General features: G+C 32.7%; 1 protein-coding gene across 8 annotated transcripts; it reads left to right on the top strand.

The window, feature by feature from the left end:
• The first annotated feature begins 794 nt into the window (after window positions 1-794).
• Window positions 795-17197, top strand: LOC127800984 (pentatricopeptide repeat-containing protein At3g53170). 8 transcript variants are annotated; one of them, XM_052335705.1, is made up of 6 exons: window positions 795-1276; window positions 1892-2987; window positions 3249-3325; window positions 7832-8120; window positions 8598-8654; window positions 17014-17197. In XM_052335705.1, exons 1-3 carry the CDS (start codon window positions 938-940, stop codon window positions 3272-3274), a joined length of 1461 nt encoding a protein of 486 aa, XP_052191665.1. In that variant the 5' UTR covers window positions 795-937; the 3' UTR covers window positions 3275-3325; window positions 7832-8120; window positions 8598-8654; window positions 17014-17197. The 8 variants fall into 8 exon arrangements, with proteins under 8 accessions (XP_052191665.1, XP_052191666.1, XP_052191670.1 ...); XM_052335706.1 differs by lacking the exon at window positions 17014-17197 and adding an exon at window positions 10331-10981; XM_052335710.1 differs by lacking the exon at window positions 17014-17197 and having other exon boundaries at window positions 1892-2840; window positions 2927-2987; window positions 3252-3325; window positions 8598-9743.
• Window positions 17198-17489: the final 292 nt, after the last annotated feature.

Here is a 17489-nt window from a genome sequence, read left to right as displayed (position 1 = left end):
CTCTCTATGCATATGTATGTATATATATACAAGAAATGTTAAAGATATGTTTTTATTAGATAATAATAATATATATCATATTTTATAATATTTTAACTTAGAATATTTTCGTTTGATAATATAATAACAATGTTGAATTAATTTTTGTTGATTATTTTATTAAAAAATTATATAATAGAATCAGAGACGGATTTAAAGAAGAGCCGGATTGGGGTTCAATTCAGATCTATGTAAATTATTATTTTTTTCATTTTTAAATTATCAGCTTGTATTCTTTTTAATCAACTCATGTTCTTTAAACCCCAATTTAAATATGTTATCGCAAACTAAACCCATAATCTAACTAAAATTATTATTTTTTGAATTGACCCAATACCCAAACCCATTAAATCCTTTCCATTCTCTCTCTCTCTTCCTTCACGTTCACATACATACATCGCTCCTGACTTTCTGATTTTCACCCCTCGCGTTCTAAATTATTGAATTTGCCCCTAAATAGAATTGCATAATACATTTTTTTTGTATCGGATAATATCTCATCTCATTTATAAAAGTAAATATAAACTTCTAAATCTAAAAAATAAAATATTTAACAATTACAAATAATAATATGTTAAAATAATGTGTATGCTAAATTATATATTAGCATCATTTATTTATAATTGTTATTTAACGGGCCATTAGGCCCAATAAGCCCTTAGTCCAGCACTACTCATGTCGGGCTGGGCCGCCTACAAAATGCCTAAGAACTAATAATATTATTTACTTTTTAAAAAAAATTATAATAACTGCGAGTGGGGAAATATGTTTCAAGCCAATCCACTAACCCGCGCAATGCAGTTCCAACTTCCACCTCCCGCAACTGCCAATTTGCGCTGCTAATCTTCCACCTCCGATTCCTATTCCTAACTGTAAGCTCCTCTCCACCCCCGTTGCAATGAGCCTCCACCTGATAGATTCAACTAGCCTGAGCTGGACATCGTCATCCCTTCTAATCCCTACCACCCGCTCGACAAAAGTCCTCACTGAACCAAAGAACTCATCAGACGCTCCGTCGTTGCTAATAGAATCAGCGAAACGGAGCTCTCGATCTCCCTCAAAGGGTCTGCAGAAGCAACCCAAGAAGGACCTATCTCGGATTCTGAGAACAGAGGCGGCCATTAAAGCCATCGAGAGAAAAGCTAACTCAACCAAGTACAATCAGCTGTGGCCCAAAGCGGTCCTGGAAGCTCTCGACGATGCTATACGAGACAAACGCTGGGAGTCTGCTCTCAAGGTTCATCAACTTACCCTTTCGCGTTCTTTACTCTGTTTTGTATTGCTTCTTTAGATAGCGTGCTTTTCAGTTTGTGTGTTTTCCGGCTTCTGGATATCTATCGCTCTCCCGTTGATCTTAATTTTCTCTTTTGGAGAAGTAATCAAGTTTTCTAGTGGTAACTGAAGATAAGTGAATTGATAAAATGGTCCGAGACTGTGGTTTCTTTTGCTGCTAAATTGTGGTGCTCCCTGGCGACTCTTGTTTGTTTTATTGTAGTTGAACTGGATTAGCGACAATGTGTTAGATTGTTTCAAGTACTTTTGGGTTGTTGGATTTATTTTAGTTTATGGCTCAGATATTAGATTTTAGTTTATGGTTCTGAAGAAGAAGATAAGAAATGTGTGAGGTGGACTAATGAGCCTGAGATTTTTGATGTTGATGCTATTCATCAATTGCAAAGCTCTATTTAGTTCATCTCATTGGAATTTGTAACTGAAAATTGAGAATGACCAACATTATCTCAAGTGAAATGCCTAATATTCACAATGACTTGGTTTTGTTTCATCTCTAAGTTATGGGTATGTTCTTAATGATTCTAACATTTTTAAACAAATATTGATTTCCTGTGAATAGATTTTCGGTCTTCTTCGTAAGCAACACTGGTATGAGCCGAGATGCCGAACATACACAAAACTGTTAGTGATGCTAAGCAAGTGCAAGCAGCCGAAACAAGCAAGCCTTCTTTTTGAGATCATGCGTTCTGATGGGCTCCAACCCACTATTGATGTGTACACGGCACTTGTTAGTGTATATGGTTTCAGTGGCCTCCTTGACGAGGCATTTCATACTCTCGATGATATGAAGTCAGTTTCTGACTGCAAACCAGATTTATATACGTATTCAATTCTTATCAAATGTTGCACAAAACTACAACGTTTTGATCTCATTGAAAACATACTCGTGGAGATGTCATACGTGGGAATTGTATGTAGCACTGTAACCTACAACACTATAATTGGTGGATATGGTAAGGCCGGGCTGTTTGAACTGATGGAAAACTCATTGACAAACATGATTGAAAGTGGCACATGCCTTCCTGACGTTTTCACCTTTAATTCTGTCATAGGGGCTTATGGGAACTATGGGAAAATGAAGGAAATGGAGAAGTGGTTTGACAAATTTCAGCTAATGGGGATAAGGCCTGACATAATGACGTTTAATATCCTGATTAGATCATATGGGAAAGCAGGCAAGTATGAGAAGATGGATTCAGTTATGGAGTTTATGAGGAAAAGGTTCTACTCCCCGACTGTTGTCACTTTTAACATAGTTATTGGAACATTTGGGACAGCTGGAAATATTGAGAAAATGGAAGAATTCTTTCTGAAAATGAAGCATCAGGGAATTAAGCCCAATTCTGTCACTTATTGCTCTCTCGTTAGTGCTTATGGTAAAACTGGGTTTTTGAAGAAGGTTGACTCAATCATGAGGCAAATAGAGAATTCTGATGTAGTTCTGGACACTCTATTTTTCAACTGTATCATTAGCGCTTATGGTCTGGCTGGTGATATTAAAAACATGGGTAAGTTATTCTTGACAATGAAAGAGAGAAACTGTAAACCAGACAATATAACATTTGCTACCATGATCCAAGCCTACACCGCACAGGGAATGGTCGAAGCTGCTGAAGATTTGGAGAAAAAGATGTTCATAGTTGAGAATAATTCAGGTATATTTTGTTGCTCTTTACTCAATGAAATCTAGTTGCTGCTGGTTGATAGAGCATGCGGGTCTTCCTTTTTAATTAGTTTCTTTCTTACGAAGGATGTAAAGTCCTTTTTTGTTTCTTTTGATTTTTCTAAATATCTGTTTTTATTTTTGGCTAGAAAATACCTATTTTTTTTATCTGTATAAACAGCTTAATTTTCTGAACAGTGAGAAACATATTAAGGTGCAAATCTGAAAGAACATACTCTGTCTTAATTTCTAGCAGGAGTGATGTTAATAGGAGACTGAGATGAGCAAGGGAAATTCTGGTCCAAGTTTTGTGATTAGTTTCTGCAACAGGTACTTATAATTATTAGTTTTCTCCACTTGATGATTTTCTTTTACCTTGTATTCATTGGTTGGCATTCTAATTTATTGCCACAAATAACGTCTTAGGCAAACACACTTCTGACTACACACTAATTCATAGAATACCTTTAATTCATAAATTCATAAGCATCTCATTCAGACTTTTGCTTCTATCACTTAGGATGGTGATCTCTGGCATTTTTCAGATGTTCACAGGATTCTTTAGGGTCCAAGAAAGGTTTTATTGTTTGCGATTTCATTCAACTGACACCCAGCAAACTCAAAAATAATAACAGCCACCACTGCCCGAGATTTAATCTCTTTAGCTTTTGATCCATGATTTATTTGCTGCCATAGACAATGGTGTTGGTTCCTAATGATGGTAAATATATCCCAAGAGGGGGGGTGAATTGGGATTAGGTAAATTTTCAATAATTTAAAACTTTGATGGATGGCAAAACACTATGTTTCGAAATAAACTTTTTTGTTAAGTAGGTTTTGAAACCTACTATATATGTTTCGAAATATACTTTACTGTTTTGCAAGATTCGAAATTCTTTACCTTGTATTTCAAAATAACGATATTTGGAAAAGATGATTTATATAATTAAGAGTATACCAAAGATGTGTGTATATCAAAGATATGTTTTCTATGAATATGTATAAGTTTATGCTCAAGAAAACTATTTTAGACTTTGATAACAAAACATATGAAAGTATGTGCAATAGGCAATAATGATATGCGAAAGCTAAAGAACACTTGCACACAAGATTTATAGTGGTTCGGCACTCGCCTACTCCACTACCTTCAAGCTTACCCACTTGAAGGATTTGCAATCCTAATAACTTTTACTAGTGATTACCACAATAAGGGTTTTACCACGGTTCACCCCAAAACCTTACAAAGTGAGTTTTTACGGGCTCAACTCAAACCTAGCACCAAGTGAGCTTTAGACTCAACTCAAACCTTACACCAAGTGAGTTTTAAGGCTAAACTCGAACCTTCGACACAATGAGTTTTAGGCTCAACTCAAACCTTTACACCAAATGAGTTTTTAGACTAAACTCAAACCTTACAACAATCAAGATAAATGAAGTTTATCTTTACAACCCAACAAATGTATAGCAATAGAATGCCTTACCAAATGGCTGTACAAACCTCTTAACTTGAGGCGAGGAGAGCTGGAGAGATGAGACTCGTTGTTTGCACTTGCTTCTTATTTTTTACATCACAATGCACATCTAGGATCGTATGAATGGATTTTCTTGAGAGCTTGTCAAACGGATTTAGATCACTTGTGCTTGTGTGTGTGTCTCTAGTGTGTGCTCACTTGTTGTGTCTTGATCAATCTGTTCTTGTCTTGAAATGCCTGCTATTTATACCAAAAGATAGAAATCTAGCTGTTTTATAGCCGTTAGAGACAAGACATAAAAGTAGGTTTTGAAACCATAGTTATTAAAGGCGTGCCTAGGCGCAAGGCGCCTTAAGGCGCCAGTTTGGCGCCTCGCTTGGGCTGAGGCGAGGCGGTTTCTGCAAGGCGCACGCCTTGCAAGGTGAGGCGCGCCTAGGCGCGCCTCATGAAAATCGGCCCTGCATCCTGCCTGCATCATTTCTTTCTCTCCTCTCCAGCATCCTCTCTTCTTAGTTTCAGCATGTATACATCACTACTTATTTACATTTATTTAGTTTAAGTAAATGTCTACATTTTCTTTTATTTATATTTTACCTTCCATTTACTTTAATACATAAATGTAAATAAGAAAGTACCCCTCATTTGGATTCAATAAAAATATCTAAAAACTCAAAATCCATAACAATAAGAAAATAGAATTTTGATTTTAGTACAAATTCAGGATTTAGCAATTTTACCACCCCCAAAATACATACCTACTATTTCTTGAAAAATTCATTAAAAATCATTTTAACAACAATGAATATTAACTATCAAAATACCAGGAGTTAGTTTTTCAAAATGAAAACATTTTCTTATATGTCTCCTTATAATGCCCTAATCTTCCAGACTTAGAAAAAATGCGCTAATCTTCCAGACCTAGAAAAATAGCATTTTTCAAAATGAAAGCATTTTCTTGATTGTGGACTTGTAGTGTTTATTGATTGTGGAGAATACTAAAGCTATTCCAAAATGTCCTCCATCAATAAAACAAGAGATTGGAGAGTACATGCAAAAGAAGAAAAATAACAGGGAATCAGGGATGAGCAAAATATGGCACCGTAAGATGATGATTTTCAATTTGGTAAAGGGTATGATGATGATGATGATTAAAACTTCTTTATTGATTGTGGACTTGTAGTGTTTATATGTTTGTTTAGAACTTTGCACGATGGTTGATACTTGTTTGAGTTTGAGACTTTAAGTTTGAACTTTGATGATGTTTCTAGTTTAGAAATTGTATGATGAATGAATTAACTTTGATGTTGTTAGTTTAGAATTTGAAGATAATGAAACATTAATGATATGCATGTGTTATTATTGATAATTTGATAGTTTTTTATTATTTTACAAGATTTTTAGTTTTTTTTCTAAAAGGTGCGCCTCGCTTCGCAAAGGCGCGCCTCGCCTCGTGCGCCTCGCGCCTCAGGCTCCAAGACCCTTTGCGCCTCGCGCCTTTCAGAACTATGTTTGAAACATACATAACAAGTTTCGAAACATCACAAATTTACACATAGGTTTCGAAACATACTCATAATGTTTCGAAACATACAGCATTTCCAGTTGTATTTGCACTTAGAGACAGCATTGAGTGGGAGACATAATCTATTCCCACTTTGAAAAAGCACTCACATTCAAATTTGAATTTGAATCTCATAGCATGGAGAATGCATTAAACAAAGAATTTTGATAAAAACAAAATTGCAAAACAAATGCATCTCGATTTTCAAATGATCTGCTGACAAAATGTCAGAGGTTTCAAAACATACTATCATAGGTTTCAAAACATACCTCTCTGGAGATGAGGTTTCGAAATATACCATCATAGGTTTTGAAACATACCTCTCTGGAAATGAGGTTTCGAAACATGATATATAAGTTTCGAAACATAGTTCAAAACTTGAAACAAATGCTAATACATAGATGTTTCGAAATAGCATATGAACTTGAAAACATTGAAAACCTTTTCAAAGGGGTTTCGAAACATGCATAGGAACATGATAGATATTCAAAAACATTTGCATGAAAGCACAATCCACAGCATGTATACATCATAGCTTATTTATATTTCTTTAGTTTAAGTAAATGTCCACATTTTCTTTTATTTATATTTTACCTCCATTTACTTTAATACATAAATGTAAATAACAAAATACCCTCTATTTGGATAAAAATATCTAGAAAATCAAAATCCAAAACAATAAGAAAGTAGATTTTGGGTTTTAGTACAAACTTAGGATTTTGCGATTTTACTACATCCAAAATATATACTTTCTATTTAATGAAAAATTCATTAAAAATCGTTTTAGCACTAAAGAATGTTAGATATCAAATTGTCGGGAGATAGTTTTCTAAAAAGAAAACATTTTCTTATAGGTCTTCTTATAAGGTATTAACCTTCCAAACTTAGTCAAAAATAGGGTTTTCATTTTCACAAAGTGATACTTGATATCGAAATTGCTATATGTTGAAAACCACACACTTGACACATGACTTAGGGATTAAACTAATATATGTTTTTCATCATTAAAACTAATGTACAAAAGTACAACAACAAATGGTAGTTGAACTTGATCTTTTCCTGAGCAGGTATTCCATGAACAATTTAATGTTATCCTTAAATTGAAAAGGGTGCTTGGCTAGCAGGAAAAGAGTGCTTTGGTGCTCATTTATAAAAATGAGAAAGATGTTCAAAGTTGTAAAAGTTAATAGAAGTTAAGCACAATGCCACAATTACAGTAAATTAAGGTATTATTTAGTATGAAAATGTATGTTGCCCGTGTCGGGCAAATTGGGGGGGGGGCGCGTCGGGCAACATAACAGCCCTGTTATTTAGTAAGTGTCAACTGGTCTGCAAATTTAGATTGAAGTGGTTGCCAGAAGAATGATTAAGATGGAAACTGCTATGGTGGGGTGTTGAGTGTCCATATCTCAGTCATGGTTCACTGGAAGAGAGTGGCCCTGTAAAATACTAAAATTACCCAAAATAGCAGTGCAGGAGCTACAGTAGTAGGAGTGAGTTGGCTTGTATAGCAGTTATTGGGGGTGATTATGGTTTTTAATTGCATGAAGTAGCCATTTTTACCGTTATGACAGGAGTCTCAGATGCTTCTGCAGGTAGTTTAAGGACAGGAAGGCATTTATTGCAGTCAACTGACTTGAACTGAATTCCATTCTTGCAAGTGATTGCTTTTCTTTTGTTCCTTCTTTCCTTCTTTATTTGTTAACGCCCCAATTATTCTTTGCTGCTACTTTTATTTTCTTAGTTATTTTTATGTCATGCACTTTATAACAATCAAACTAAAATGTTTTGTGCTTCTGTAAGTGAAACAGGGAAATCTGCTTGTTTCCTGAACCACTGGTGCAAACAGAACTGGTTTCACTGTGGAACCAATATTTATGGTTCATTCATGACTTAAGAACAGAAAGGAGGGATGGCTGGATCCCTTGTTTGATTGCTTGGCATACTTTGCATTCCTGTTAGAGCTGTGGTTGCAATTTAGGAGTTTTTTTCATCAAGGTCAATCACTCATCTGTATAGGATATCATGCTGTTCTGGGAATTAATGGAGATGACAGTGATGCCAATAAAGGTTTGAGGGAGCTACAGAATGGGTTGGTATTATTTTGTAGATGTTCGGTTTTGATTTTCATTTTCAGAACCCGGAAATGAAAATTTTGAGACCACTGAATTCGTATCACTTTTATTCCTCTAGGCAGAAAAGTTTTGAAAATTTGGTTCTGTCTCCTTTCTTCAACTTCATTTCTTGTTTCATCTTCAGAACCTAGAGTGTTCTGTATATAGATAGATTTTCAAGAGCTCAGAAAAAGAAATTTTGTTTTGCTATTTCTTAGAATTCAGGTGTTAAAATTTCTGAAAAAAACAAGTTTCCCCAGATCAAAATTTGTTCTTCTCTATTTTTTTTTAGAAGAAGAAAATGATTTTCATAGACAAAAAATAGATATATGTTCCCTGTATTTCTTATTCCATGTTCTTCCTTTTAATTCTATTTGACTTTTACTTTGTGATTTTTAAGTACTTGCTAGAATAAATACTCTCTAACTATGTTTTCATGTATTGCAACATTGCAGCTGCCTGAATATGAAGAGACCAGAAAGAGTTTTCCCAAAATTTGCATCTGTCAACAGGTCAGGATCCTCTCCTTGTGCTCTTTGTCCTTCTTTAGTTGTTTTAGTTACCTTTGGCGTGGAATTTCATGCGTTGAGTCTCATTGACAATATCAAATGGAAAGATGGAGTGTTGTTTCTAGAGATTAAGGTTGCTGTATTCTAATATAATGTATTAGTAAGCCCTTTTAGGCAATCTCCGTTCATCTTGCCTATAGCATTAGGGTAGATTCATTTACGATGGTTTGGGGACATTGTTGCCCGGAATCAAGAATCATGAAAATAATATTTTTCAAAGAATATTGTCATATAAAAATGCTATCAAAATGGTTTGGTAGTGACAGTTTTGTGTGAGATACTGTAATTAGAATTTTACATCCTTGATGGTGTATGAACTAATAATAATAAACAATGAATTGATTTAACTCAATGGTGGAATTGTCAGCGCCCGGAGACATATGGTAGCAATTTTAAGACTTGTAATGGGAAAGCTTTTTGATACTCGAGAATGCTACAGGGCTCGTGGAAGTAAAAAAATATATAAATTCACGTACAAACCCATTATGAATGTAAGGGCGACACAATGTTAACGACAGTATGGGTACAGATTGCTGTTTTCTTGTATTTAGGGACTTGGCCCTTTTATACTTGATAAAATATAATTTTAATAAATATCTTGGTAGTCACATACTTACTAAAAAAGAGTATTTAGGTAGTTTCTTATCATTCATAGTGATGCATGTACATTGCGAATGTTATAGGGGAGCCCATTTTTTCATTTGGAATTAGGTTTTAGATATTTTATCATCATCACTAGATGCTTTGCTTGGCAAATGAACATGTGAAGAAATTGACGACCAACTTCCATTGTAATTGCCTCACTATAGCCCATGGGATGCAGCTAGGTAGAATTTAGGGTAGTTTGCATTCATATTCATTATATATGTTAATAGGGTAGTTTACTATACCCTAGGTAGAGTTTAGGGTAGTTGTTTTTAGTTTATTTGTCCTATAATAGTAAGTTATGTGTGATCCATAAGGGTTAGCCCAACATATCCCATCAGCTAGACCTATATAGGTCATCTCTCTTGACCCATGGAGTCATCTTGGGTTGGTCCACTAGGTCTTGCACATCAACTATTTTTTTTAATACATTTTTGTGTTATTTTAATACAAAAATAAAAAATTACAAATAAAAAATTTTCAATTTTGAGTGTAAAAATTTAATATAACACATAGAAATAATGTTACCTAATAAATAATATCTCAAAATACTTTTATTATCTCAAAATGTTGACAAATGAAGAATTGTGTTTACAATTATAAAATAATATATAATGTTTTGTTTATAGGGTCTGCAGGCCGTGCAGGGCTTGGTTTCTGAGTGGGCCGGGCGGGGTTGGGTGGCCCGTGTCTTGCTTATGTGTTGGGATCCGTACGTGAATTAGGCTAAAGGTCTTAGCAAACTTTTCGACGAAAAAATGCGCTCTAATGTTAATGTGGGTCACGGAATTGTTTTAATTAATGAAACATATTTCAAAACACCATTCTTTATGAAGATAATAAAAAACTTTTGAGTTATATTAAAAATTATTATCGTGCAGAATAAGAACTATACGAAAACAAATGTGTCTTTAGAGGGTTAATAATTTTTTAAACCAAATGATTGTAAGTCAGCAGTAATATTTTTGCCGCAGTGGGAACAGAAGCAAGAAGCTGCTTGCAGTGTATGTAGGAGCCATCAATGGGACTATGGGAGTCCACAAATTTCAGTGGAAATTATTGAAGCAATGAGGGATGGGACTCAAAAGGGCAGAGCCCCTGGGAAGAATTATCATTGCTTCAAAATAATTTCTCCCATCTCCATAGGTTTCCGCTTCACATGGTTTGGGGCATCTTTTCTTGTTCATTTCCACATGGGAAGGGAAGGTCTACCACAGTGTAGGACAATAATGAATAGAAATGGAGGGTCAATTCCTATGAATAGTGTGGATCTTTCAATTCAAGGTACATTTTTAATCATTGTGCTTGAAATTAAGGTTTCTTTGCTGTCAACATGACATGGTGGTCTCTTCCAGTCTTAAAAAAAAGAATAAAAAATAATAATAAAGAAAGAAAAACGGAGACAAGAATTCATGTCAATTTTTGTTCATATTATTTACCAATGTTATACAAGAATTAAAAAATTTTCTGTTAAAAATAACTATAGATATTAACTTAGAATTCATATTACTTACCTAACTATAAATATTTAAATTTAAGGTATTTTAATGTTTATTGACTAAATATATTTTTTCAAATAACCCTTGTAATTTGTCGGGCAGCAAAATTAGGAAATTGATTTGCACATCTAAGCATTCCATTTAATATGGAGAATAATAGATTTTAATTATTAAAATTAAGATTAAGATTGTTTTTTAAGATACTACTACTTAATAATAAATTTTATTAATTTAATAACAAATAATTTCAAAGATCTGCGTCAAATTTAATATAATATTTACTTTTCATTAAACTTTGCCACCTTGCAAAGTCTACTTAGGTCATCTATGACCTAAGAGAGACCTATTTAACATTTAAATCCTCAATCTTTCTTAAACCTTCCCAACAATAACATTTGAGACTTAATGCTATTTTTGCAAATTTTTCCCAAATTTCTAAGATCTTTTTTTTGGTTTATAATCTCTTTTAATACGAAATAGTTTTAAGATTTTCTTTTGTAATTATCTTCATGGTACCTAAGATTTCTTGAACTTGTAACTTTATCAATCTTTTTTCTTATATTTGGTAAGTGAGGTTATTATTTTTGTCGAATTTCTCTATGAAAAGATAAGACTGTAGATCTTAAATATATTTTTGTAAGATGGGCTAAGTAATTTTTTTTAAAAAGTACAATATACTTAATTAAAACTAATATTTTACCAAATAGGTTTATGAAATTGTTTCAAATTAATTATAGACAAAAATCTTAGGAAAACAACCCATTTGACCATTGTCCATCCATACTAAACCATAATGATTGAATAGAAATGGAGAGACTTAAGAGAAAAGAAAAAATAAAAAAAGAAAGAAAGAAATGGAGATGGTAAGAAGGTCAAAGTCCAAGGAATGCTTCATATTTTTATGGAGAATACTGGGAGATTGTCCAAACCAAACTAGATTGAGTTTGAAATTAGGGCAGCTTTAATAATAACAAAATAAGTGGTAGAGAACCACTGCTCTTCATTTTTCATTATTTAGTGGTCTTTGTATTATCCTGTCTTTTTCTCTACATGGTCTAGGTTCCTATAATGTTCATCTTCATTCTAGAAGTCTCATTTTACCACTAGAGAAAGGGTTGGTGTAGAAGATTTATCCCATTTGATCATCATTTCTTGTTGTTTATCAATTTTAAGTTGATTAGAAATTGAGAGATGTAGTCCTAGTTCTTGTTCGTTTTTCAACTTAATTCAATTTTAAAATTAAGAATGACAAGTTGTAATAATTTTTAAACATTTTAATCAATCCATATAAACAAACAAGAAAAATTGATGGATGATGGTTCTAAAACACTTCCATAAAAATATTTCTAAATTTTATGAATGTATCAATCCATCCGAATAATGATAATGTTAGTTCTTTGTGATGAATTTTTTTTTTCCTTAATGTTTCGATAAGTATAAAGTTATGAGAATGATTCTTCGAGGTTAGATTGAACACCCTTGATTCTTGAAGGTAAATTTAATTGGTACTTGTTATAAGGTACCTACTACCATATTCACAACTTATCCAAAATGTTATACTTCTCAAGGAATGGTATAATTAACTTACAAAATTCCACAAAGACAAAAAAGACAGAAAGAATAAAATAAAGTGGTTGGGGTTTAGTTCTAGATTTTCCGGCTGCCATGGACCACCAGGAGAGGTGGTCATCTGGGAATCTTGGGTTGGGGGTGGTTCAATCTGAAAGCAACTTAGTTATATTACTCTGTGAAAAGCAGACTTCAACAAGATTCCTTTTCACGTACTTAGTTTTTTCTGTGTTTTGGTACACACGACATCTTCTCAAACTAATAAACCACCCTTTGTTTAATTAATCCATCCATCTTTTCCCAACAACACTTGTTTACTTCATCTAATTCGATTAGGTATTGTTCCATATTAAACAAACTATGGTTGTTTTAACTTTCCCCAACCCCTTTTTTTTTTCTATTTCAGTGCTTAACTTGTCAACAAATCTATGTCTTAAGAACTCGACTTTTGGAGCTTGTTAACTTTTATATTAAAATAAATAAATAAATTTATTGTCCATATAGATATAGTTTAACACTGTTTGATGTTCGGATTAATTAAATAATGATGTGATAAAGTTAAAAACGATGTAAAATAATAAATAATCATATCCTATGTTTGGTCAAGTTTGGAGGAGATATAAATCTAAATGAATCATATCCTATGGTTGGCATCAAACATGTCTATTCCAATCAAAAAGTTATTTGTAGTGGGAAGAGATGGGATAGATTTATCTTATTTTGGTGGAGTATTTAATATGTAGCTTAATTCATTATTTTTTTATTTAGATATAAAAAGTGATGTAACTCTATTAGATAATGGTACCACCTTATTTAATATTCCTTAGTGACATGTAATTTAATATAGTTTAGTAAATTGTCTCCAATTAACATATAAAATTACGAACGTTACACTTATTAAATGGTAAACTTTTCTGTTAATAATCTTTTTGGATGCTAAAAACACATTTTTCAATCATTGATTGTACTCTAGAATAATAATACTCGTAACAATACTTGTGAATTTTTTTTTAAAAAATAATATTTGTAAAGATAATTTTCGTGACACCAAAAATTTTGTCTAATATAAAATGGATATTGAATATGACCCGTTTGCCTTAAAAAAAAAAAATCCAAGAATGTAGGAGCTTATAGCGAAAGCTTCTAGGAAGATGACAAATTATGAATATGATGTGCAAGAGGCCGGCTTGTGTTGTGCCTGTGTAGTGTGTTGGTCTTACTCTTTCGGCAAAAAAGCTTTAGTCTGTAGCTGCGCAGAGTCTACAATTGAGGCTCCACGATCTAGAATTCATTGCATCTTGGATTATTACTCCACTTGTCTCTTCTAGACTAGGCTTCTAGATACCTAGGACCGAAGGCCTATCACAATGGGACAGAGGGCCGAAAACATCATCATCCTGTGAGTTTAGGACTGTTCGCTTGTTTTTTAAGTGATAGTTTTGGGTGATTTTACGTTGTAAAGTTGACAAATTTAAGCAGAGAAGGTAATTATGTTGTGTTAATTTAATCCTAGCAAAGTATGAGACCAGTTGAGTACATACTTGGGAAGCAAACATGATATTTATCAAAATTGAATCTCTATGTGTATCGCTCTGTGTATTACAATAATGTATCAATATACAACTTAATATTTATAATTCCAAGAAATATACAAAAGAGGAAATAAAATCAGTTGACCTATATGATTTAGCCTAAACCATATCTAATATACTCTAATTTAGTTAACACAGCCATAGTACAGCTATTATTGTAACATCCTCCCTCAAACTCAAAAAAGGTGTATTAAAACAAGGTTGGGTTTGGATGCCAATTTTCAAAAGCTACCAGGTGGATGAGCTTTGGCCAAAGTATCAACAACTTGATTGAAGGAGGGTCCAAACTGAAGTGTTAAGAGAGTCAGAGTACATTGTCAAATATGAAACTAACATGAACAACACCCATATCTTCTAACAACCATCTAAGCCAAAGAATCTCATCTATAGTATTAGCAACAGCTCTATAATCTGCTTTGGTGTTAGAGTGAAAAACTACTATTTGTTTCTTGCTCCGCCGAGAAATTAGAGAATCATCCAAAATAAAGCGAAATTCAGTAATAGAGCGTGGATCCCCAACCTAATCAACATCTAAATAAGTAAGGAAGAATAATTTAAAAATGTAAACCATTAAAGGTAGTTTCTTTGACATAGTAAAGGATGTGAAGAACAGCTGCATAATGAGAAAAGCGAGGGGCATACATAAATCGATTCACTATATGAATCACATAGGCAATGTCAGGATAAGTGACAGAAAGATAGACTAAACTACCAACCAACAATTTGTAGTGAGAAGTATCAAGAAGAACAATACTATCTGTTGGAGTGAGACGAACATTAGGCTCAAGTGGTGTAGAGGTGATCTTATTATTTGTCAACCCAGTTTGAGAGATAAGATCGGATGCATACTGAACTTGAGAGACACAATAACATTAGATGAAGATGTGATCTCCAATCCCAAAAAAATAATTAAAAGATTCCAAGTATTTCATTTTGGAAGATTGACTAAGATATTTCTTGAGATCTGTAATACCTAGGATATCATCTTCAGTAATAATCATATCATCAACATAGAGTAACAAATAATTAAGAAATCTCAATTTTTTCATTTTGAAAGATTAACTAAGATATTTCTTGAGATATGCAATACTTATGATATCATCTCCAGTAATAATCATATCATCAACATAGAGCAACAAGAGGGTAATACTATGGTTAGATTTGCGAATGAAAAGAGTTGAATTATATGAGCCTTGACGAAAGCCAAATTGAGGAATAGTAGTGCTAAATTTGGAAAATCAAATACGATGAGTTTGCTTAAGACCATGCAATGCTCAACGAAAATAACAAATTTTATTGGGTGGATGGTCATAACTAGGTGGTAGTTGCATATAAACTTCTTCAGAGAGATTACAATTAAGAAAAACGTTCTAATATCATTTTGAAAAAGATTATGTTTTCTTATAACAACACCGACAAAAAGACTACAAATTGTCGAGCAATTAAAGCAAAAGTCTCTTTGTAATCAATTTCAATTTCTTAAGTATAACCCTTAGTTACAAGACGGACTTTATTATAACTAATATTGTAACATTATCAATTCTTCTGAGTTTCTCGATAATATGTAGTTTTGAATTAATATTTCATCTTTTTATTAAAAAAGTGAACGCATTTGAAAGAAATCATAAAATGTTGAATTATTGGGATAAACCTTAGTGAACAAGAAGGGTTCACTATCACTTTTTTTTTTTTTTTTTATGGTATTGTACATACTTGTAACATAAAAACCCATATTCCTTTTCATTTTTTTGTCTTCTAATATTGTGAAAAATTGGATAAAAAGTAAAGTGTTTAATATTTTTAAATATCAAATGTAGCCAAGTTTTTTAAAAATAGCTATATCTGCATTTAAAATATACATAACAAGGTAATCACTTAACATTAGCTCATATATATATATTGCTAGTCAAACAGAAGAAAGCAAATACTTTGTTTTTAAGAAATGATTAAATCATTAAAAACACATTTATGTTTAGAGCATGGCCATGTATTGTTTTAGGGGGGGGGGGGGGGGGGGGGGGGGGTGCTAAAATTCAACCAAATCATCATCACAAGGATATTATATCTATCCTAATAGCAACATAGGTTGTTCAACAAAGCTTGTCCTACGAGCATTAGAGCTCCAAATCAAGAATGCTAGTACACCATGTAGCCACAAGAACTAGAAATAGACTCTAGTGGCTCATCACATATATGCATCAAATTGTCCTAACACTAAAGTGTTGATAATTAAGTCGAATTAGTTTTAATTTTACACCATTTGTATGGGTTCAAATTTAACAATTATCCTTCTTGTTACTGGGTTGATCATCAAATCACATTAATTTAATTCAATTCTCCAAATTACTAACCTCACAAACTCTTTTAATTTAAAGACAATCAATAGCCCGTAAAGATGACCCTAAATCCCACTTATATTAGCAAAAAATTAACAACTAACAGACGAGGAGGATGGATGGGTTACAGACAAAAATTTAGCTAACTTGGGTTTGGTAGATTTGTAAATCCGACTCTGGAGTTGGATTATCCATCGTAATATCATATTATTATTGGGAGTAAGGGTTGGTACTTGTCGCTGTTAAACGTCGCTTTTGCAGTGGCACCGCTTAATAATAATAATAATCTGTTTAGTGTTGCCTTATATTATTTTACAAAATAAAAATTTTTAAACTGTGGAACCAGCTTTTGGTCTGAACATATAGCACCCAGATTTCGCCCATTCGTGGCCCCAAAGCTTAGCCAAGTCATAATCCAAGACTCTGTTACTGTTAGTTTATTTACTGATGCTTAAGAGGATGACATTTTGAATCGGAGATATCTTGTTATGCGGGTCATGATGACATTAATGATGACCGTCTCCTAATCTTATTAGTTATATGATTTTTAACATAGTTTACTTTTACTTAGGTGGGAATACATATGAATAGTTGAGCTACTAATGATTAGATTTTTTTTTTTTTGTTTTTTAAATAACACTATTGGATTTATAATCTGCAGTGGCTGTGGGCTGTGGCCAGTGGACGACCGATGTTTGAACAAAAACCAAATGCTTGAAACGCTGATACCTTTTGACCAATGATTAGTCTTTTGCGTGTTATTTTTGCTTTTAAATCTAAAATGTGTCACGTTCCCATAACAAATCAGGCCAAGCTTCACTTCTTTTTTTTTAAAAAGAAAAAAATAAATCTTCCTAAAGTACATCCATGTCCTTAATTTAATTTTAATATTTTAACTTATAATTTAATTTTTTTATTATTTTAATTACACCTATATATTTATATCTTTTAATTAATTTAATTTCTATAATTTAATGTGTAAAAAACAAAAATATAGTGAAATGAGTTAAAAATATAATTAAAATAATGAAAATTTTAAATGATAATAAAAAAATATAAAAGTATAAAAATAAAATTATAAATTTAATCATTTATTTTTTTGTTGAGAAATCCGTTACAAGAGCCAAGTTGAAAAAT

Source organism: Diospyros lotus, chromosome 5 (assembly GCF_014633365.1).
Source record: "Diospyros lotus cultivar Yz01 chromosome 5, ASM1463336v1, whole genome shotgun sequence".
In the NCBI taxonomy this organism is placed as follows: Eukaryota; Viridiplantae; Streptophyta; class Magnoliopsida; order Ericales; family Ebenaceae; genus Diospyros; species Diospyros lotus.
Note: the sequence above shows the minus strand (reverse complement) of the source record. Positions and strands in the feature narration are given on the sequence as shown.

Excerpts from the sequence above, each read along its gene's own strand:
- LOC127800984 (XM_052335705.1), top strand. The coding sequence starts at position 938 with ATGAGCCTCCACCTGATAGATTCAACTAGCCTGAGCTGGACATCGTCA. Across the intron at positions 1,277-1,891 it reads GCTGGGAGTCTGCTCTCAAG|ATTTTCGGTCTTCTTCGTAA; the intron begins GTTCATCAACTT and ends TCCTGTGAATAG. Across the intron at positions 2,988-3,248 it reads CATAGTTGAGAATAATTCAG|CAGGAGTGATGTTAATAGGA; the intron begins GTATATTTTGTT and ends CTTAATTTCTAG.